Raw genomic sequence first — 24,727 nt, forward strand, 5'->3', positions numbered from 1 at the left:
TTATCTGTCTTTTCCCTGAATCTAGTAAAGGTTTGGTTGGGTGAATTGTAGATTGGCAAGTGAAAATCAGTTTATTATACAATGCCAGAACTGAAGTTTCTGGAGGCCATATGATCCCTGGAAACTCCCTGAAACAGCTTCTGTTCCTGCTTGAGCTATTTCCCTCTCCTTGTCTCGCTCCCAACCCTCACATTTGTGCAAGCCCTATTCTTTGATAGTCTAGGTTCTCTTTCTGCCCTTCCATGGATGTCATAGTTCTAGTTCTGACAAAGGCTCGTGCAACAATGAGTGTATTTTCCTCTTCCATTTTCCATTAATGAATCTGGGTCCCTCGGTACCTCCTTAATAAGTGCCTTTCATAACAATGGACAAAATTTTGTTATGACCCAATAACAAAATGTTCTGACTCTATTTAGTGAATTAAGAACAAAATGGAAAAAAGATCATTTAAAACACAAGTATACTTCTGTCCATTCTCACAAGAGAAGGAGACTATTACATACGTAAGATTTATAGTTTGTGTTAATATATTTTTACTACAAGTAAGATATATTTGCATTATATATTAAACTCTTTATTAAAATTTTGAGTTTCTTACCATATTACTCATCTAGGCTTTCTTAACTCTCAGCATTTGGTAAGAATGACTACTTTATTATTTTCTTGAACTATGAATGAAATTTTGTATACTCTAACACTTAGATTGTGTCTAGTGGTCATTTGATGCTTAACATGTGATGTTTGTGACTGTGCTTATAATATTTCAAAAGTCTTTCCTCCCTTTCATAACTTTGCTTTTAAAAAGAAGCACTTAAATTTTTTAGAAAAGAATATTGTTTTGTATAAAGTAAATTAGACTTGTGGAAGTTTATTTTTTCATAAGTAAAATTAGCCAGTACCTCAGACTTAAATTAATCTTTTTTGCAAAGTATTGTGTCTGTCTATAGCCTAATAGAATCAATACCAAGAAACTAAAGGGGTCAACTTAATTTTTTTTTTTTTTGAGACAGGGTTTTTCTGTGTGGCTCTGACTGTCCTGGGACTCACTCTGTAGACCAGGCTGCCCTCAAACTCAGGGATCCGCCTGCCTCTGCCTCCTGAGTGCTGGGATTAAAGGTGTGCGCCACCATGACTAGTTTAATTTTTTTTATTTTTATTTTTTTAAATTTATTTATTTTTAAATTTTATTTATCTTTTATTGGTGTGAAGGTGTCAGATCTCCTGGAACCGGATTTTCAGACAGTTGTGAGCTGCCATGTGGGTACTGGGAATTGAACCCGGGTCCTCTGGAAGAGCAGTCGGTGCTCTTAACCGCTGAGCCATTTCTCCAGCCCCCCTAGTTTAATTTTTTTTAAAAAAAGATTCATATATTTTATGTGCATGAATGTTTTGTCTACATTTATGTTTATTCACTATATGCATGCTTGATGCCTGAGGGAGTCACTAGAGGGTGTCCAATTCTCTGGATCTGAGTTATAGATGGTTGTGAGCCTCCTTGTGGGTGCTGAAAATCAAACCTGGGTCTTTTGCAAGAGCGGCTAGTTCAGGATTACTGAGCCATCACTCCAGCCTTCGAATTTTTAAAATTTTGATTATCATTTTAACGAATTAACCTGTTTTTCAGGCTATGTCGATTTCTGTAATTGATAGATATTCACTAACACCATACTGTATAAAGAGTATGTTTATAGTCTTGAGAATTTTGAAAAAATATCCAGAAAAGGAAGACAAAGACACTAAACTTGCTGTGCTTCTAAAATACTGTACAGTGTAGGAGAGTTTAGGGAGGCAGTGAGTGAGCTAATAACATGTTTGTAGACTATAGATTTGGGCAAACTTTTTAGACAAATTAATTGTCATTTACTAAATGAACCATTTTCTTCAGAGACAAAATTTCCACCTCTGTTTTACTAAAGCATATATGGATACTGTGTTTGATTCAGGCTGTGTAAGAAGGCGGCAGAGGAGTTTGAAATGAGCTAGAAAGCTCACAAAAGGATTACTGTGTTCCTTCAAAGCCAAGGAGAAAAAGTTATCTCAGTTTGAGAATGTAAAGAGAACACTAATGATAAACTTGTTCGTCATCTCTAAGCAGTTAATGTAAATAAGATTGTAATGGTAAAAACTAAATTGTCTGGAGTTCAAGAAAGAAGGAATAAAGAAACTGGAAAAAAAGCATAGCGCCTCATTTTAAAAAATAGATTGCAGTAGGGCATAGAAAGATCTTTTGAGGTGGAAACATGTTGAATATATTCATAGATTTTAGAGAAGGCATCCAAACTCAGAGGGAAATTCTGAAGATTCCAAAAACAAAAACAAAGACATTAGTAAGTATTGGAGAAAGAACAAACATGGGATACATGAAAGGAGCTAACCCTTGGAAATGGTCATTCATGTTTCTCAGGCATAGGGAAAGATGTATTCTGATGTTTTTCACATGGTGAACTGAGACCTTGAATATTGAAGTTATATACATTTAGTTGTCCGTTGTTTCCTAAATAGGTAAGGAGGGTGGGGTGTGGGGGAGAAGATTTTTGAATAGGTTAATTATATATAGTTAAGTCAACTAGAAATGACAATTTCTCAGGGTAACATGAATTACAGTGTACTCATTTGGCTTAGCTTTCATGACTTACTATATTTACCCTCAGAAGAAATAATCAGGAAGCAGTTTATGAAATAGGTTGAAGAATGATAAAAATGTGTACAGTCAAAGAAAAAGTAAATGAGAAAAATATGAGTTAATCCTAGATTTTGTACAGAACTAAATAAGTGAAAAAGAACTTAAGGCTTGGGAATATAACAGAGAAGTCGAGGTGCTGGGAAAATGAATCAGAAGTTCAGAATACTTGAAAAATAGTAATGTTAGCTAAAAATATCAAAGTAGAATTTATGTAGAACAATGTTGCGCTAGGTATGGTGCTTCATTTGTATCTGAGAGTATTGCTGTACCAACTGCCAACTTGCCACTAGATGTCACTCTGACTCATATGGTAAGTCTAACTTCGACTTAAGATTCAGAATGTTGAAAGTCAGACATACAGTATTTCTAGATATATCTTCGTGATCTTTGAGAGCCTATTCTAATCAGTTTCTCCTTCAGGTTTTCTTAGTTATAAAGCTACTTTGGAGAGGATAAGTTATTCAGAACAAAACAAACCATTGCATTTGGATAATTTGAATGATTAAAGTTTATTTAATCATTTATTAAATAAATGATTTATTTAACAGTACAATCAAAGTCACATTAAATAGTATTCCTTTTGGCCTATGTACTTTAAAAAGTTTTAAAATTTTCTGAAATTATGCATCTAAAAATCAAAAGATATTTTGTCTCCTATTGTTTTGATTATTTGTCTGCTGAGTTGGTTCTGGTTTTACTAATAGAAAACTAACAGCCTTTTATTGATATTAACAAAAGTGTTTATTTTTAAGTGGTCACGATTATGCATGTTGACACCAAATCTGTGAATGTAAAATTTTACTTCTAGAAATTTTCTAGTAGAGCAAAGCAGTAATGACTACTGTAGTCATATTTAGGAAGTATGTCAGACTTGTTGCCTATCCATAGTCTTTTTTAATGTGCTTCTTTCAAAGTCTCTGAACTGTTTGGAAAGCATTTATACAATATTATTTTAAAAATATGAAACATAATGAAATGTATTTAGATATGTCCAGGATCACATATAGACTGTTCAGTTACATGATATATGTTATAAAACTCATTTATGTTCTTACCGGTTTATTAAATTTCTGCTTTGATAGAGTAGTTGTGAAATTGTATTACACTATTAGAATTGTTGAGTTGCAGATCATAAAATATAATGTTCTAGGTTTTTGCTTGTCATTTGCCTAATGATATAGTCCAGCATTTTCTTAAAGTTCTCTTTTCATTGATATCTTTCTTAACTTGTGGTCCATTATTATAGTAAATAATTTTTAGCCATGTTGGCAAACGTGCTATTCTGGAATTATTAAGTAAGCCATCTTATACAATCCCCTTTACATTTAGTAGGATTAATTTTCTGGGTGTCTCCTGAAACAACACTTTTCATTTGGAAAAGCACCTGCTTGTTTAATCTACATAAAATGTATGTTAATTAAGAAATTCCGTTGTACCAAAAGCAGAGATTGGTAAGATGAAAGGAAGAAAAAAATATACGTTCTTTAGAGTAACTGAAGATAGACTGAAGATATCTTTGATATTTGACCTAAAATAACTTATAATAGTCACTGATTAGGCACTTAATTGTAATTTGTATTTTAGGACCAAATTATAGGTAATATTTTAGTCTGCATTCAATATATGCTTAGATTTTTTCTATGAATATATCACCCTTTAATCTTTTCGTATGCTTCGGGTTTGTGGGTATTATTTGCTCTTGGACAGATGGTAAACTTTTTGCATTGGCTGAGCTGTGGAGAGTAAACTGCTAGAGCAGCAGAGCAGAGCCCAGTGAGGCTTTCCCAGCGCACACCTTAACTCTGCTTCTCTAAAAGTACATGGAGACAGTCACTTGAATAACAGATTCTGTTTTTTTAAAAAGCATTTTATACAAGAATACCCAATATTGGTTAGCATAATGTAAAAGTACTTTTTAAAATTAAGGAATTATTCTTGAAATTATTCTAATTTCTCATTTTATCCTCAAATGCACTTTGTCATGTAACTTTCAAAATGATGTCCCCCCCACCCCCATAAAGAAAAGTGTTTTATTTCTTAGGACTTTAAAAGTTAAACTATTATATTTTTCTTTATACACTATGTGCCCTTGTTATGTCAGAAATAATAAGTTAGATAATACTAGCTGTCTAATACTCTCAATCTCTTTTCTTCAAAGGCCTTAACCTCCACTAGGAACAAATGTAGAGTTTTGTTTGTTTGCTTTCTTGAAATGTCTTCCTGGGCATGTATAAATGCTTTTGACATCACTATGTAGGGCCTCCTATCCTCCCAATGAAATCACGACTAACACAGAAACTTGGCAGCTGGTGAACTCCAGAGCCCCTTTTGATGATTGTTGTTAAACTCAGCATGGCAGCTCGCAGTTGTTCCTTTCCTGTTCGGCCCACTCCACCTCGCATACATGGTCTTCATGACAAAGAATTCTCCAGAGGCAAAACACAGGTTCGAGATTTCATTTGTGTTTGTCTCCTGTTCTTCCTCATTCATTTTTGCTTTAATATTAAGCATATTTAAAAAGCTTACTGGACACAGTCAAGGGAAATACCACCCCCTCCACTGTTATGATAAACTTCTCAGGTCTTAGAAAACCAGATTAAACTATTGGATACCAAAGAATTAAATATGCAGAACTGCTATGGTACCTCATCTTTATGTAGAGTATGCTAGTTTAAAATAGATTCACGCCAGAGGTTCAGTCCACACTTCTGCCTGTGACCTAGTTCTTCAAATTTGACATTTCCCTTCTTTTATATGTTCTCTGTGAATAAAACTGAGTATTTCTAACAGAAATAATTACAGTTAATGACCTTGTAACTTATCAACAAACTGATTAATAAGTTTTCATTTTAACTTTAACTAGTTCTTTTTTAAATCAAATATAGGCTTGGTTTAGTGTTACTTAGATGAAAAATATTACTCAAGGTAAACATACTTATTGAAATATAAATATGGAATCTGTTTCATTTATGAGCTAAATAGGATATGATATATTAATTGGTGCTGCAGATGCTTGCTAATATAGTAATCATATCTTGAACTAATTGAATTTAACATAAAAAACACAGTATGGTGCATTTCTTTATACAGTAAACCTTTCATTTTTAGATCCAAGGCTTAAGGGTGTTCTAAAAATAGAGTAATATTACCTATTACTGGCTAGTTGTATGACCCTGGAAGGCCACTTAGCTGTTTTTTTTTCTTGTTTTGTTTTGTTTTGACTTGATTTGCTTTATTAAATTGCAGGATCACTGTAGTCTACATGTTTTGGTAAGCTGCATTATTTTAAAATTAATTTTATTTTCTGTTTCCTCATTGAAAATAGATTCTTTTTCATGCAATACATTCTGATTATGGTCCCCCTTCTCAGTTTCTTCAGGCTCCTCCCCACCTTCCAATCCATTCAAATCTAAACCTTTCTTGGTTTCTTTCATCAGAAAGCAAGCATCTAGAGATAGAGAAAAATAATAAGAGAAGGTAAAATAAAAACAAAACTGGGTAGGACAAAACGAGCAACAGCAAAACAGAGGCAAAGAAAAAAGACAAGAAACACATGTAGATGTAGATGTACATGCACATGTAGACACATTCAGAAATCCCCTAAAAGCACAAAATTGGAAACCATAATATGTAAGTAGAAGACCTTTAAAAACAAATGCCCTGGCAATTATGTGACCAAAAAGCTTCTAAAAGTGTCATTGAGTTCATTTTGAGTTGCCTATCTACTCTTAAGCATGGTTTGTATACCCAGTGAGACTCCATTAGATAAAACTTAATTTTTCATTTATGAACAGTTACAGTTGGAGGTAGCTTCTGGTTAAGAATGCTTGTGTCCATTTCCACTCTCAGCACTGGAATCCCATCAGGCCCTGAGTATGTTGCCACAGTCTCTGTGTGCATTGGTTCTGCTGTGTTTAGAAGGCTTTGCTTCCTTGGTGCCCTCCATCATCTACAATCTTTCTGTTTCCATTCAGTAGAGTTTCCTGAACCCCTCTGAGGGGAGGGACTTGATAAAGACATCTCATTTAGGAATGAGTTTTTCAAGGCATCTCACTCTCTGCATACTGTTTAGCTGTGGGTCTCCGATTTATTCCCATCTACTGCAGGAGAAAGTTATTTGATGAGAGCTGAGCAAGACATTGATCTATAAGTATAGGAGACTATCATTTGGGGTTAGTTTGTTACTTTAAGAACAGTAGTATTTGGTTTTCTCCTGGGTCCTTGACTTATCTGCTCCGAAGTTCTTGGCCACCGAGGCAGTGTCCAGGTGGGTTCCAGCTCACAGAGTGAGCCTTAAATCCAATCAGGTATTAGTTGGTTACTCCCACAATCTTTGTGCCACTATTTCACTGATACATCTTGAATACAGGTCACCACTGTACATCAAAGGGTTTGTAACTAGGTTGGTATTTATTTTTCCCCTTTGGTAGCATGCAGAACCTTTCAGTTCCATGAACACTAGTCAGCAGGAGTGAGGACTCTACGTCGGCACCAACTCTGTCTCTTCATATTCAGGGAGTTTATAGGTATTGTTCAGCAATAGGGCCTTACTATTGGTTTGTAAACAGCAACCAGCAGCCTTGATGATAGCCTCAATATTTTAAGGTTTCCTATGGGATCCTTTGACCAAAAATTCGATTGACTGTAACCCATTACTGGAATTGGTCGCTTTATTTGTTGATAATAAATGTTCAGTTAGGGTTCTGTCTCCTCCATTATTTGGTAAATCCATTTAGATCACTTTCATGTATGTATATATTTTAGGAAGCTGTGCATATATTAGGTTGCCATATTCTCTTTCAAATGACCCTACTTTTAGCTGTCCTTTACTATATTCCCTCCTGCACTCCATCTTTCTTCTACTTCCTGTTTAATCCTCCCATTCCAGTCACCATCCCATCTATGTTTAACTCTGTATTTTCCCTTCTTTGGTGATCCATTCCTCTCCCAGTCCCTTAGTCTATACCTGGCCTCTGTAATTATATGGATGGTAGCCTGCTTATTGAAGGTGGAACAGCTAATATTCGCATATTAAGAAAACACATGTTATACTTGTCTTAATACCTTATTTCATTAAAGTCTGATGGGCTCTATACTTCTTTTCAGAATTGAGAAACTTTCAATAAAATAATACAAGAAATATAAAGAGTCAAGGTGTAGGGTGAGAGGAATGAAATTTAAAACTTGTGTTACCTGTGAAAGAACATCCTTTTGAGGAATTAATAAAGATACACTTGTGTATGAGCAAGGACTCAGGGAACAGTTATCACAAACAAGGCATTGTGGATTGTTTTTGTTTTTGTTTTGAGGTCGTATCTCCCTATGTAGTTTAGGATTGCCTGTTATCCAGTATTACCCTGGCTTAGCTTATTTGGAGCTGGGATTTCAGAGGCATGTCTCATTGATACTGTGTTTTTTAGCCTGCATTCCCCTGATGACTGATAAAATCAAGTGCATTTTCATTCATTTTGTACTTGTTTAGAGTAATGAAAAATTGCATGACAATTGGAATTTTAAAAAATTCTTGGGCTGCGGTTATAGCTCAGCGATAGAGTGTTATTGGCATTTGTGAGGCCCTGGGTTTGATCCCGGTATTTTACACACACACCCTTCTCATACCCCTCTTATGTTTAGAAAGATTATTTTAAATTTGATATTATCTAAAATATTTGGCATATCTTCTTTTAAACCTGTATTTGATGAATTTTGAAAACTTTTGTTAATGCAACTATTCTCTATATTTCAAACAAAATTAATGTCAAAGATTTTCCTTTTCAGTACTAAGATTTGTTATTGTTATATATCATTTGAAGAAAAGCTAACAAAGTATTTTAAACAAAATTTTTTAGCTTTTTTCTCCTAGGAAAACATAATTAGGCATTGAGGAAAGTGTGTTTAAACTTGGTGTGTCTAACTAACTTAGGCGCTGGTCAGTTACAAACATATGTTTTAACATTTTCAGATTTCCTGGAGCAGTCATGTTTCTGGGGTGGAAACTTACCTTCTCTCATGTTCTGATTGTTTCTAGTTTCCCACATCGTGTGGCATGACTGCTGTGACTAGCTTCTGACCAAGGGTCTGTGAAAGGAAGTATCATGCGGTGCTTTGAACTGCAGCTCTTACAGCTGGTGTACCTCCTCCCTGACCTCTTGCCATAGTGAACATATTAGTACTCAAGAGCTTGTATGTTCAAGCAAAGCCAGTGCTGAATAGCAGTCACTGCTAAGTGATCCAGTACAGTTTCTTTTCTTTGAAACTTTTTTATGAAAAGATACCCTGAGACCCTTGAGATATTTTGTGCCCCTGATTTCTTGTAAATAGAGTGTTTGCTTCCTTTCTTTTAAAGACTAGAGTTTGGAGAATAACCTTAGGAATAGATTTCAATTTATAAAAATAGTAAAAAGTACAGCAATCTTTTTTTCTATATTATCTAAAGGAAAATATAAAATATGGTATCTGATTGCTAAAGATTATATTCAATCTTTATTAATTTCTGTAGTTTCATAACTAAGATAATTTTTATTATGAGTTTGCTTTCTAACTAGTTTTTTAGTTTAGGAAGATTATCAGTCATGGAGGCATGTAGCCCAGACTACAGGGGATTATAATTTACTAAATTGTGCTTGGTAAATATTTTTTAATATTGTTACCTCAGAGTATTGCTCAGTTGGCATGAAAAATATTTAAGAAAGGGAAGTTTCTTTCATCTTAAAATTTCTTTTTAATACTTTCTTCAAAACACTAGTGATTAAAATAACAAAACCTAGCAACTTTAATTTATATTTTCTTATACTTAATTTTGCTCTAGAAAGAAATCATTGAAGCCCAAAATAAACTGAGTTAGTAATAAAATATGAAATAGCTTAATGTTGCATTATGTCTGCTACTTTTCTTGTATTAAATTACTTGAGAAACTTTAGAAGAAAGCATACAAATGTGAGATTTTTTTAACATTTAAATAAATGATCTTAAATATGGCAAAATTGTTTAAGAAATTGAAATAAGCATGAATATGTGATGAGAACCAGGGTACTGGATGGCTGGTAGAGTGTATAGTTAGCATGTGTAGTGTGTGAACCCCAGAACCTATTTGGTGAAATGTAAATCCCTTTCAACTGTCTAGGAGTTAGTTGGGTTTTTATCTTTTCTGTCATTTTTAACAAGCAGTTATTTTTTGTGATTTTTTTTTTGTATGTTTAAGACAAGGTCTGACTAGGTAGCCCAGGCTGGCCTGAAACTTAAGCTCTTCTGCTCTCCCCATAACGCTCAGATTACAGGTATGTGTGCCACTATGCCCAGTTTGAGTGTTATTTTATATATAAATATTTCTAAGTATATATGATAGAATTATCACTAGTAAAAAATTAGTTTAGTGAACATTAGCGTGAGAAAAAAGATGAATGTACCTTGATACATTTTTGGTGTGAAATTTATGTTATTGTAAATATATGATCTAGTGCATCTTCTTGCATAATGTTGGTTTATCTGTTTTGAGGGAAACACACAGAAGGACCAAAAATAAAAATAAAAAACCCCAAATACCAGTTTCAAAGACTAGCAACATTTCTACAGAGCCTAGAGATCCGTATTTTCATGAAACAGTGGAACAACATGAGATAGTAAGTCCCTGAAGAACTAGGCTGGTGTGTATAGTGCTTAGTTCTCACTATTGGCTATGAGGAACATGCAGTTAGATATCTGAGGACATTAACATTAGTGATACCAATTTCCCTGTGAAGGGCTAGCATATCTTCAAGAGCACATTTCCATATATTTCACAGCTTGAACAAGCATTCAACTGAGACTGTTCCTCTTAAACCTTGTATGTTAGAACTTAATAAATATGAATAGAAGGTATATAAAGATGAATTATTGGTGTTTCTAAAAGATTGTTTTCTACTTGGCCTTCTAAAGACTATTAGATACAATATGAAGATCAAAGATGGAGGCCAAAATACATTTCCCCCCTCTCTGTAGTATGTGCTTGAGAAAAGCATATTGGCTAAAACACTATATAGTTCATATTTTCTCATACACCTACTTACCTAACATAAAGTTTAACTTAGAAATTAAGAGCAATAAAAGATAAATAACAGTAACTGAAACTAGACCATTTGTAATAACATACAGTGATACGTAAAATGATGTCTTTCAGAATACCAGGTCACACTGCCTGTCAGTGTTGTCATAATGGGATGTCTTTGTGATGAGATGGAGTTAGAGTAAAATGATTATTAGAGGAAGTATGAAGCATTAGGCTACTGTAGGATTACTTGAATACAAGCACTGTGATGCCATTGCGGTGTACCTTATAACTGAGGCAGCTACCAACTACATGATGGGTATGTAGCATGATACACTGGGCAGAAGAATGATTCACATCCTGGGTGGATGAAGCAGATGGTGCAAGATTTCATCATGCTAATCAGAACAGAACAAAATTTATCAACTCTTTATTTCTGTTTGATATGCCAGACTGTTACTGACCATGGGCGACTGAAACTGCATGGAAAGTGAAACCATGTGTAAGGCATCAGCTGTACTGTGATAGCAGCTAAATGGGAGGTTTTACTGTGAGAGCCAAGTGACCTGTTGATTGCAGAATTAGGCAGACTTTCTCCAGCACATTTCAGGCTGTTCAAGCAAGATAATAGCTAGAGCACAGAGGTCTCTGTTGGTAATTATCTTTGCAGATAATATGGTTTTTTAATGTAATTGGAGCTACTCATCTCTGTGACTATTGTGTAAGAAAATAGCCATGGACAACATGTAAAGGTGTGTCTGTGTTTCAATAAAGCTTTATTTTAAAAGATATTTCTAGCTTGTTACAGTTATCTGTTACTTGTGTAGAGGAAGAATGACAAAATTTGCTTTTTCTACAACTCACTACCTTCAAAAGAAAAGGCTCTAAACTGAATTATTCATATCAAGATATCTCTCACCCCAGATTTATTCATCAGAATTAGAATAGTAAAGACATAGACATCTGGAATGATATGATTCCTCTTATGGAAAGAAGGGGAAAGCTTTCCTTAGTAGTGACTGAGGCAGTTTCTCTGACAATCAGGAGCACTGCCCTTCCAGTGGGCTTACAGGACTTGGAGCATAGAATGTTATTTTGTACTGTACATTTCAACTTTGACTTTTTCAGTACTGCAGTATTTTGGTAGTTTCCTTTGTACATAGTTTATTTTTTAGTTAAGTGATAGAAAAAACATGTAATGGGCTCTCAAAAGAAGCTATAAGAATGAAAGATGGAGCCTTCAGACTTTAAAAAAGAATTAAACATAGTAAATAAATACTGAACAGAAAATTTATATTTGTAGACAAAAGGCAGTGTAAATCAATTTTAATTGACAGTGCTTATCTTCCTGGCACCTCTGAACACATCTCCAGCATACTGAAGAAGCTCAGGTTATTGTTAAAATAGTTAATACTTTCTGAGTACTTACAAATGCTTTTTTCGCACTTTAATAAAAGCAAGAATGTGGGAGCAGGAGCAACATAGTTCTCGACCTGCTTTAGAGAACTAGTGTGTTATGTCTCTAAGCAGGGAAGCTGAAGAATGAGCTGGCCTGTTGATGGGGATGGGCCACAGGGGTGTTGTGCAGACCTTGCAGTAGTAGAAAAGGGTCAGTGTGAACAGAGCTCACCATGACCATGATCTGGAAGTATAAAAAGGAAAGTGGGACTAGTTGAGGCTGAAAAAGGAGGAGGAGTCCGGTGTTGAGACGCTAGTAAGTGTTTGGGTTTTGCCAGGAGGTTAATGGAATTTAGTGAAAAGGCTTTTAGGTTTAAGATGATGTGAATAATTTTCAATTATGAATATGCTGAGACTGGTTTACGAGAGGCATGTTGAAGAACTTATAGCTATATTATCCAGCAAGATAGTCCTAAACTAAATATGGCTGTTGAGCTCTTGAAGTGTGGTTGGTGTAGCTAAGAAGCAATTTTTGATTGTATTTTAAAAATTAAAATTAAAAAATTAGAGCAAGTTAAAATATGCTTTCAGTTTTTTTTTTTGAGTAGGTTGACATGTCCCTTAAAGTGCTGAAAATTTGCAATCTGAATTGCGCTATGTTGTAAGGAGAAAAGGCATGATGGATTTTGAATTCACAATGTGAAAAAGTATTTTCTATGAGTGTTGAAGTCATATTTTAGATATTAATAAGATCTAACTCAAATTAATCTCATCAGTTTCCTTTTGCTAGCTAAAATATGTCTCACATTTAGAAACTTTGAAGTTACGTATATATTTGACATTATATATTAGTAACCTTTTAGAAATCAGCCTGGAGACTTGCCTAAGAGTCAAGCAAGGTAGCATTATGTTCTGAACTGGGGTTGCCATAGCAGGGAGGATGCGTGAGAAAACCAATCACCAGGGAGCTAAAATTGATAGACTATAACATTTAAGTAAGAGAAAGGTTGCTGAATTACTTGTAAGGAAGAAAACAGGAGCCTCAATTCTAAAATATAAGGAAATGAATAGAAGTGAATAGAATGGAAAATTAAAATGTGTAAACAAAAGTTATAAATATTATATTTCACTGATAATTTAAGCTAAAAAGTTCAATAGTTCTACCATTGGACTTTAGTTTTGTTTAGGATTGCTGTGTGGAAGGTATTATCTGTTAGTTGATTCTTTAGTTATATAATTTTCCATTTCTTAGATTGTAAATGAACATCAAATTTATAATTTAGTGGTTTACTATCTATGTTTCTTTGGTACTGTTTACCTCTTTTAACTAATTACTAAGTAAGAGTAGGGTCTGAGGTCCTTACATACTTTTGAACATGTAAGTTTTCTACATATTTTCACATTCAGTAATATGAAATTTTTATCTACTTAGATTTTTATTTTAGATTAAGCTTTTTTCTGTTTAAAAGAGAAACAACTTTGTTTTTATGTGGTTTATTAGACTCTCCCTCAATTAAACTTAAATATCTTGGGTATCTGATGCTGGTTCTTTCTGTTGACAAGTGAAAAAATAAAATGCATGGCTATTTGCATTTTCTAGTCTTCTAAACTTTTGAAAATAGTCGAGACAGTTTGTTGACCTCAAGGAGACCTTTTAGTCTTTGGCTTGTTAGACAACAGGGTCTGTACTCTTCATTGGCATTCAGATCACAGGCAGCCATTGGGCTCAGTGCAAAGCCAAGCACAGCTTTAGGGTTTAGACAAAGCCACTCTGGCAAAGGAACCCAGTTGTCAGGGTAGCTGGCTGGATTGTAAGAACTGTTGCATAATGCGGAGACCAAGTAGAACTATTAGGATGCAAATGTGAAAAAAATGGTGGCGCTAACCTGCAAAAACAAACATTTCTTTTTTAGTGAAGAGTCTATTCATCGTTGCTTTCTTCTGTTTAACTTCTCTGGGCCTTAGATGTAGTTGGTGCAATTGGAATATATTGGTTTATCTTAATCTCTGTCCATAAAACTAGACTACATGTAGAATCAACATCTAATTTGTAGGAAGACCAGAGTGCTTCAGTGTTTGGATTCTTTTTGTAATGCATAATGGGTCAGTTATATATGTGTTGTTTATTATGGGTTAGGAAGAGGAATCTTATTTTGCTATTGATTTTTTTATTTATAGCAAATTATTCTTATTATTTCCACCTTGTAATTTCTGGTGGTGGCCCTTTAGAAAGGAGTCTTATATGTAGTGTAGCATCATGATACATGCTAAGAGTAATGTTATTCAAATTCTTAGGGCAGTAAGAAAATTTAATTTTAATAATATCTGAAGGAAATCTACCCCTCTTGTTTTTGTTCCTTTCTGTCTTGAGAACCAGCTTTAGCTTTCTTTTTTCTTTCCTACCTTGTTTTCTTTAGCAAAATATAATGCTGTCTATGCTTTGGTAAATGCTGTGCTGGGAAATAGGAAATGAGAAAACATAGCAGTACTAGTGGGAAAGGGGATTTTCACCAGGGTCAGAGAACAGCAGTAGTAGCCATGCTTTTTTATTTTATTTTATTTTTTTGACCATGATTTTTTTAAATTTATTTTTTATTAAAAATTTCCACCTGTAGCCATGCTTTATTGTGTCATGAATTGTCTCATTTAATTGTTAAGCACCACCTTATGAGGTATATAACATGTAACCCCCATTTTGCAAATGAGTATACTGAGTCAAAAAGAAACAAAGTGGCTTGCTCAAAGCTAAGTTTTATTTACAGCAAAACTAAGAAATGGTTTGAGGATCTGCCCTAAAAGAAGAGTTCTTTGGTGAAATGTGAAAATGTTAAACAAGAAGGACTCCCTTGTCTACCTGAAAGAGACATAGTCTGAGGAATAGGCTGGGATGATAATTAATTGATTTGTGTCAGTTTTTTTTTCTTTCCTTTTTTCAAGACAGGGTTTCTCTGTGTAGCTTTGGAGCCTGTCCTGGAACTTGTTCTGTAGATCAGACTGGCCTCGAACTCACGGAGATCCACCTGCCTCTGTCTCCTGAGTGCTGGGGTTAAAAACATGCGTCACTACCACCTGACTTTCATTTTTATTTAACACGTTCAGATATTTTATGTATGCTGTTTAATTGTACAGAATTGACTTAGCTCATGTGAGGGGAATTTGAGGTTGATTTTAAAGTAGATGAATTTAGTATTTGATAGCTCTCGTTTTAGATGGGCAAATCTCATTCTTTTAGTAGTCACACGTCTATTTCTTTGTACTTTTCAGTGTTTTTAACCTTATTAAAAGTTGTCTTGTATTTCTGTGTTTCCCATTCTTTTTTTTCTTTACTTTCAAAAATAACTTTTATGCAAAAACAATGATATCACTGTTGCTTTTCCAGACAAATATTAACTTGCATTCCAAGCCATTTGTTTCATTCTTTTCTTTGACCTGAATTTTACTGAAACCTGATATAGGTGATATGAAAGGAGAAATGGCAGAAATGGGGAGGGGCTTTTGTTTATGAGTGGAAGATCAAAATAGGAAAGGGAATAAAGAGGTATTTATGAATTTATTTCTGAAAGCTATAAGGAATCTTACCACTTTATATTGACCAAGAATTATGTATAGTATATTTAAGTGTATGTTTATATATAATGTATATAGTTTAAATGAAGTTACCAATTTTCCACACAAGAACCATAGACTATTTAACAAAGACTTAAGTACCAAGCATGAGAAACCTCTTTTCAAGTGATTGGTTAGGAGAGACCAAGAGTCTCTGAGAGCAGTATAGGGTATTGCTGTTACCCATGGTTTCCCTTTAGAAATTGAAGGTAGTTTCCTGTTGCTGAAGATACCATACACTTTGAGTACAGAATTCAGAGGAATTGAGCTGGATCTCACCTGCAGGTGCTATGCAATCTATCAAGGAAGACAAGCAATCAATAGTTCTACTCAGTTGTGACACCTTTGAATCACAGCAATAACAAGCAGTGCAAGATAGCTCTAAAGGTCCAATGATGGCACTCATTTCTTCACAGTAAGTGATTGGACTTAGGGCCATCTCAGCAGGAGGGAAATCATGCCCAGTACTGCTAGCTTCCACAGCTACTCATGACTAGTAGGACCATAGAACTATAGAACTCACAGGAGAACTACTGCTATTATAATTCCTTGCTACATGTTAAATGCTTATCCTTATACTCACAGGTAAGTGTAGCACACATTATTAAGGAAGTTTCTCTTCATAGCAAATGGAGACCATTACAGAAAACCAAAACTGGTCAAAATTGACCTTGGGTGCCCAGGCCCTGCTGATATATCTACACCGCATCTACAAACCTGAGGATGTAGAGAACATAGAACAAGAAAGGGTGGGAAGGTTGCAAGAGCTAGAGGATCAGAAAATCTGCCATGAGACTATAGGGAGCCGGTAACCTTGAAACATCAGCAGTATGAATACCCAAATAAGACCTAAATAAGGAAAACACTAACAGACATGCTAACATGGAAAGGTGAATCTCATGGGCCCCTTACTAGATAAAGAGCTTCAGGTATGAGCTATAGACTGTTGGGAGAAGGAAAATTAGTTTTCTCTGTGTATGAACCTCCTAATTGCTTATCCAATGCCAAATGGTCAGCTCTGAAAATCATATATACACAAGTGACACTGAGTGGACTCAGCAGGTTGTGTTTATGTATTTGTGCTTACACATACACACAGAAGGGGTGAGAGGAGTTAGAAGAAAAGGATATGGGCACGTCCTCGTTCAGTCCCAGTCCAACAGGTCTTGGTGAACTCTCATTATATCAGTCCCCTTGTATCAGTGGGTGCTCGCATCCCTCGCAGTCCTGATTACTTTTTTTATTTTCTTCATCCTTCTGCTCCTCATTTGGACCGTGGAGTGCTCAGTTCGGTGTTCCAATATGGGTCTCCATCTGTATCGCCATCTAACGTCGGATGAAGGTTTCCTCTGCCCTTGCCTTCTTTGCTCACGTTCTCTTTCCTTCTGCTTCTCATTTGGACCTAGGGAGCTAGGTCCAGTGTTCCAACGTGGTTCTCCGCCTCCATCTCCATCCATCACCAGATGAGGGTTCTATGGTGACATGCAAAATATTCATCAGTATGGTTGTGGGCCACGGCCGGTTCAGGCACCCTCTCCTCTGTCCAGAGAACCATCTGGGGATCTCTCCTTGGACCGGGGATCCCCTTTATAATCAAGTCTCTTGTAAACCCTAAAATGATTCCCTTAGTTGAGGTATATACTTGCCTGATCCCATATCCATCCTTCTTCCCCCCCCCATCCCAGTCCCCCGATCTTTCCCCAATCCTCCCCTACTCCCTTCTCTCTAACCCTCTCCCTTTCCGACAACCCTCCCACCCCCCCATGCACCCGAGGTTACCTGGGACTCTTGTCTATTTCCTACCTCCTGGCGGATAGCTAAATAATCTTCATCAGGTTCATCTTCTTATTTAGCTTCTCTAGGATCACGAATAATAGGCTCAAAGACCTTTAATTATGGTTAGAATCCACTTATGAGTGAATACATACCATGTTCCTCTTTTTGGGTCTGGCTTACCTCACTCAGTAAAGCGTTTTCTATTTCCATCCATTTGCATGCAAAATTCAAGATGTCATTGTTTTTTACCGCTGAGTAAAACTCTAATGTGTATCTGAACGAGGACGTGATCCAACCAGATTCTCTGAATGTGGCTGGCCCGGAGCCTTTTTGAAAAGCCATTGACAATGACACTGGGACTTGCTTCCTCTGCATATACTGGATTTTGGCGCTCCAGTCTGTTTGGACTCTCACCTTCCCTGGACCTGGAGGGAGGGGGGAGGAACTTGAACTTCCCACAGGGCAGGAAACCCTGACTGCTCTAGGGGATGGAGAGGGAGGAGGAGAGGGAGTGGGGGGAGTGGGAGGGTGTTGGGAGGAGGGGCTGAAATGGAAACTTTTATAATTTAATAAAAAAAAATAAAATTAAAAAAAAGAAAAGGATATGGGCAATGATGTAATATTTCAATTTTAAAAATTGCAAATAAAAAGTTTGATATTTTAAATTATTTTAAAGTGATAGCATGACATAATTTAAAAAAACTAAGTTCATTTTTTGGGTAAATAATAGTATAGAGTTTTGGTTTATTTATGGATTTGTGTATGCCTTCCATCACATATATTCATGAATTTTTGTTGATGAGGTGCTGGTGAGGTACAGGAGATAGAGTGGCATACAGGGCTGATACAGTCATGGCCTTGAGGTCTTGACAGTTGGATCTGTCACTGGGTTGGATTTATGAGGTTTAACTCTGCCACATTTTTCCTGTTGTGAAATTTAGACTTTTCTACTATCTAGGTTGTGTAGTAATGTATTTGAAAATCTTGGTGATAGAATATATATATTCATTTGGCTATTTATATTTGTTTATTATGGTTAGCTATTATACTCAAATGTTCTAAAATGCCCCTTCTTTTATTAAGTAGTATGTTTTCTTCCCATCAATGATCTGTAATTATAACTGTAGCTATTGACATGCCATGCCTTTTAATTGCTGTGTAGTATTTCATTTATCTAGTACCCCATTTATTCAATCTTTAGTTCGTAGAATTATAAAAGCATTTTTCTCTTTCGATTAAAATCAACTCTACAATAACTTTATTCTCTCCTGAGATGATATTATAAAACAAATTATAGAAAAGCTATCTTTTTGTCTCATTGATGAATGGTTTAGAAACAAAGTCCTAGTTTTTCTTTCAGTGGTTTTGATTGGCCTATTTTGTAGAAGGTTCTAGTTGACTTGGTTTAACTTGAGTTTGAGTTTTCTTTTTGTCATACCTTAAGAGGTAAATCCTGGTCATTTTACTTAGAGTGTGTGACTTGGCATAACACAGTTCTGTACAGGTAAAAGCAAACAAAAGTGTAGGAAAGCGGCTAATTATAGTAATTGCAGCTGGTTTCAAAGTACTCCTAACAGTTTGTGTGTACTGCTTCCTTGAAAGCATCAAATGGGTGCTAGTTGTGAAATAGAACACCTGTTTGTTGTTGAGCATGTGTTTATGCAGATGATTGTTGTTGTCAAAGCACCTTGATGTAGAGTAGTCCTGTTTACATTTACATTCTCCCCAAAGGATTAACAGTGTTCTCTCAATAAATTTGCAGTCTATTCTCTGCTCAAAGGCTGCTGTTTGGAGGGTGGTGTGAAAGAGGCAACAAGTGCTTGCTAATCACTTGAATATACATAATTAGCTACAGTCTGGTGCACTGGAGTCTTTGTAGGACCATAACAATACTGATTGGCAAATGCCCTGAACAATAGATGTGCCACCATATTGTTGTTGAGAGTACTTATTGTCTTTTCATTGGCATTTATTCTTTAATTTCTGAACTTAGGTTTCATTACAAGCTTTTATTTATTTATTTATTTATTTTTATCCTTGAACTATGTAAAGTCACCATTAAGATATAATGTTTCAGATTTATTTACTAGGGTCTGAGACTATTATTCCAAAACACATTTGACATTCAGTAATTACAAAATTGATATGTATCAAGTTTGTTAGATAGATGAACTTAATTCACAGTTGAAACTCTGTGGTGTGTGTGTGTGAGAGAGAGAGAGAGCAAGCGAGAGAGCGAGCGAGAGAGAGAGGACAAAATACATTTCTTAAAAAGTTACACTCTAGCTTTGTAATTAGATTGTTAAATGGCTCTGTTGTAGGATATGTAGACCCCAAATTCCAGATTTTGGGCCTTTTGATATGATGCAGAGAAAAAAAATGGGACTTTGAAAATGCTGTTTAGCTCTGGTAATTGGTTCCTTCCCCAGCTCCCACTACACTCAGATCCATGCAGGCGTCTATGCTGCTCTTATTAAAGCTGGAGACTGTTGATCATTACTTGACATTCTAGAGATTTAAGTGTGGTTTCTCTGTCCTCTAAAAAACACTGTGATTGTGCTGTGAGATCTCAGAAACCCCGATATGGGGGTGTTCATAAAGAGGACAATTTCTATAGAGAGTAGAAAAAAGCCTGTTTCCTTTGGCTCCCAGAAGATTGTATTGCTGACTAATTTGCCTGAGAATTCTACATTCTTGTTTTTAAGCCAGGTGCAGTGTAGTATTTATCAGAGTGTGACACTTGAGATTCTAGATGACACATAAGGGAACAAATGAATGGACTTGACTTGGGGTCTGGGTTATGACCACAAGTTCAGTAACAGTGTAAATTTTTATTAATTATTTTTATGTATTAGAAGAATGTAAATAGCCTAACAAATTTATCCTGATATAGAAATTCATACAGACCTCCCTAACAAGGACAGTCTGTTCAGAGATTGTATAGGAAAGACATTAGCAAGCAGCTTTCCTTATATCTGAGGTTCAAAGGTCAGCAGAGGAGGGATAAAACTTGATTGTCTGGCAGGGGGATACCTCATCTGATATGATTGAAGGCTCTGGGTCTGGGACAACAATTCTCTCTGATGAGTTCTGAGTTGAAAGCATGAGCAAAATCTAGGAAAACTAGCAGGGTTTGCTTCGGCTTTGATCATTCTGAGCCTTCTGCTCTCTAGAGTTTGTTCTTTGGCTTCTCAGGTTGGTTCCGGGCCCATTGAATATTTAAAGGTGTGGTGTCTGAAAACAAGATTGAACTGCTAGGACAGCATAGTATATCATGTAGTTACCCTGTGATCTTGCAGTTGCATTCTTGTGTTTCATTTTGGTTTGTAGTGGATAGCTTTTAACGTTCTGGATCCTTACATACACAAATTTATGCTACCAGAAGAAATAATACCAAGATACTATTTCCTAGACACCTCTGTAATGTCCCCACTCTCATTGGAAAAACTGAAAATTATACATGAAGAAAATTATAATCTGCTTTATGTTCAACAATGTTATTCATACTTTTGTTTCCTTAACTTTTTTCTTGTGTGTACATGGCTTTGCATATTTGAAATCCAGTGTTTTATACTGAGAACCAAAGTTTGGTTTAATGTCTGTAATGACAAGTTTATGTGTACATGTGTATGTACATCTGCATCTGTTTGAAGGTCATTAAAGAATTTTATAAATTGTTGATAATGGTTGGTGGATGTTTCTAGAAGTTTCTGTAATGGACAGTCAAATCATTTTCTGGGGTTATATGTTCTGGAACAGAAAAGTTATGTTGCACAGACAGTAAGTTGTTCAGGGAGTTAATAGTTTTAGTCTTCACTTTTCAAACTGAGTTATTTTCCTTAAATTATTGATGTCATAGGATCACACACACACACGCACATCCCACCTGTTAGAATAAAAATTCTCCATTTATTTTAAAGCAATGTAGTTGAGTTCCATGTCCTAGATTAACTTTGTGGCTAACAAATCAGTATTGCAATTTTCTCTTTCTTGTGCGTGTGTTCCTTTGTGTGGGTGGGGATGTATGCACATGCCTGTGTACATGATGTGAGGAAGCCAGAAGAGGACTTGGGCATTTACTCTGTCATTTTGTCCTTCTGAATTTAGAGTGCATGTGGTGACCAGAAAGTGATCCCCATATCTCCATACTGCTGCTCTCAGAATTGGGATTTGGGGCAAATATGGCCAAGCACTTTTTTTTTTTTAAAATATAGGTGAGTGGCATTTGACCTTAGGTTCTCATACGTGCATAGCTGTGCACCCACTGACCACTTGAACCACCACCACTCATTATTCCCAATCTTGTTTCTTAAGTAAGACCCATACAGTTGAGTCTGATGTTTGTACATTGCTTAGGATACATTTTTAAATTTTTTAGAATACTATGAAATACTATAGAGTTTCTTTTTTATAGACTAAAAAGACTTTGAATGTTTTGTCCTAAAAATTATAATTAAGGAAAGAATACTTACCATAAACTCAGTGTTAAAAAATGTACCCTGGCAGCTCTTTATTTTCCCTTCTTTTAGCAGAAGATACCTGGTTGAGTTGCCTTAATCTTCTTTTGATCAGTAATATAAATTCAATGTCTGTTTGTAGGTTAGGTCTCTTTTAAATGTTAATATCTCTCCTTTTACCCATGTGAACAACAACATCATCTTATTATTATTATTGCTTATGTTATTGCTTATTATTATATTATTGCTTATATTATTATTATTTCTTATGTTGTTGTTGTCATAACCTGTGGTGTATGCAAGCAACCTTTTGAAGGCTGAGAAGACTGGTTTTTACACTGTACTGACATGTCTGCATTACCCCTATCCTAGCCATGGCTTGGCTGTCTGTGCCAGTGTTTAAGCTGAATGGATTGATAGAGTCTTTTTTTTTTTTTTCTTGCTTTGATTTGGTTTTGCTAGGGTGTGATGAAGAATACCAGATGTTTGGATAAAGCAAGTTCTTTTTTTATTCTATCTCTTCCAAATCTGTACCTCTGTCTCACAAGGATTTCCTACCTTCTAAGAGCTGCCAGAATAGTAATGGATCAATAATAGGACTGTTAATGTGGGCTTTCTGACCCATTTTTTTTTTAACCTTGTCCCCTCTCCCAGTTTGTTTTTCTTTCTATTTATTCTGATAACTCCTTTGGGGCTATAGGATTGTTTATAGAAAAAGAACTTTCTGTTTGATTAAGAAAGAGAATGTTGGTTGGTAAACCTGGAAAATCACAGTATGTTTTTCAATAAAATTGAAGCTTATTATTTTGAGAAATTCTACTTGTAGGGTATAGCAGTTAAACTTACATGGAATTAAGTGACCATATTGAGTATGTGACATATATTTAGGTTGTTATATGTATTGGGTTTACATATGTGAAACATATTTATGTTTATTAGGTATATCAAATGATTTTTAAAATTATAAACAGATTTTAAAATTTATTATTATATCTAACTTAAGCATCATCTAATGTGAACATAATCAGTACCTGCTTAATATTGCTTAAGCACTACCCTTTTAAAAAGGACAATAGATTTTCTGGTTTTCTAAGTTTCTGATAAGTACACATAAACATCTTTCTTTGTGTATTGATCCTATGGTTGAAAATCATAATATTTGGAAGCACTTAGTAGTTGTAGAATTGCCTAAAAAAATAAAAATTTCACAAGAAATAACTATTGCTTTTTCACATTCTCTGAATCAGTTGTAATGAGTTTTTTTCTGTACTACCAACCAATTCCCAAAAAATGACAGAGACTTCTTATTGATTATGAAAACTTGACCTATAACTTAGATTTGTTCCTAACTAGCTCTTAAAACTTAATTAACTCATTTATATTAATCTACATTCTGTCATGTGGTTTTACCTCTCTTTCATCTTGAACTTTCGGTTTTCTCTCCATTTCTCCTGGCATTTCCTGTTTAATTGTTGTGCCTAGATTCTTCCTCCTCTTTCTCTTTCTCCCCAGAAATCCTGCCTCTCTCTCCTACCTAGTTATTGGCCGTTCAAATCTTTATTAAACCTATCAGAAGATGCCTTGGCAAAGACATATCTTCACAGTGTATAAATATTCTGCAACAAGTTGTGAAGTTTTTTTTAGCTGTATTATATATGGCATATGGGTACTTTTTATTAATGCTGCTAAATCATATAAGTCAGTTACTGTTATTTAGCAAGGTGGATTTGGAAAAATTAAATACATCTGCATATTCAGAAGTCTCCAATGGTCTTCAAAAGGAAGGAACAGATACATGATCTCTTCAGTGTTTCAGTTGTCATGGAAGACTCAGCTTCTGTGGTCCTATCTCTGCCATGTGCTGTGAGTAATGTTCCTACTGTAGGATGTTATCCTTCTCTTTAAAGTATAGATAAAACCAATGGAGGCTTACTGAACTGTTAATCTAATAGGTACATCACCTTTCCTCAAACAATGGCACAAAACAATACCTCTTCCCACCATCCCTTCAGAAGTAGCACTATGCTTTCCTGGAGTTAAATGGCAAAATGCTCTTTCCCATCCTCAGACAGTAGTTCACTAGCCTTGATTTATTCCCCTCAGAAAACTAAAAGCTCCCTTTAGAACATTGCCAGTACTTTATCAGAACTTTTCTTAGTACTTATAATAGCTTTACTACTTGTTTGTGTATATGACTCCCTGTTATATTGCAGAATATCTCAGAATAGTAGTGGTTTTTCATCCCTCTCAATGTCCAAGTAATTTGTTGACCAGAGCTTTGCTGAATGAATTTTATATTTAAATCCCCTTATAGGAGCTGGGTGGTAGTAGCGTACACCTTTAATCCCAGCAGTTGGGAGGCAGAGGCAGAGACAGGAGGATCTCTGTGAGTTTAAGGTCAGCCTGGTTTACAAGAGCTGGTTCCAGGACAGGCTCCAAAGTCACAGAGACATCCTGTCTCCATAAAAATCCCCTTATAGGCATTGAAATTTCAATTTTCAAGAATTAGAATTTTCAGATGTGGGATCCTAGAAGGTGGGAATCCTTAATCTTTGTTTTAAGTAACCTTAGTCACTTATCTGTACAAAAGTTTAAGACTCTAAGCTATTATAGAAATAAATAAGAATGTATTTTAGTTTGAGGAAGTTACAATTATCAAAAATAACAACATTTTAAATAAAATATAGAAGGTATCCCTTTTGTATTTGATTCTTTGAAAATTACCTTATTGATTCTTTTGAAAATTACCTTACTGATTTTCATTTTCTGTTTTATTACTGATTG

At 35.2% G+C, this 24,727-nt stretch overlaps 1 protein-coding gene across 6 annotated transcripts in view; it reads left to right on the forward strand.

Annotated features, from left to right (window-relative positions):
- Akt3 (AKT serine/threonine kinase 3) overlaps window positions 1-24,727 on the forward strand; it is a 241,832-nt gene that overhangs the window by 62,114 nt on the left and 154,991 nt on the right. Inside the window, exon 1 of one of the 6 annotated variants that reach the window (XM_048436434.3) lies at window positions 11,007-11,025. The exons of the other annotated variants lie outside the window; for them this stretch is intronic. Within the exon in view, the coding sequence (XP_048292391.1) occupies window positions 11,019-11,025 (7 nt within the window). The 5' untranslated portion in view covers window positions 11,007-11,018. Of the gene's footprint in view, window positions 1-11,006; window positions 11,026-24,727 lie in introns of those variants that run through there. 6 annotated transcript variants of the gene reach the window in all.

This window comes from Myodes glareolus, chromosome 5 (assembly GCF_982192425.1).
Source record: "Myodes glareolus chromosome 5, mMyoGla1.1, whole genome shotgun sequence".
In the NCBI taxonomy this organism is placed as follows: domain Eukaryota; kingdom Metazoa; phylum Chordata; class Mammalia; order Rodentia; family Cricetidae; genus Myodes; species Myodes glareolus.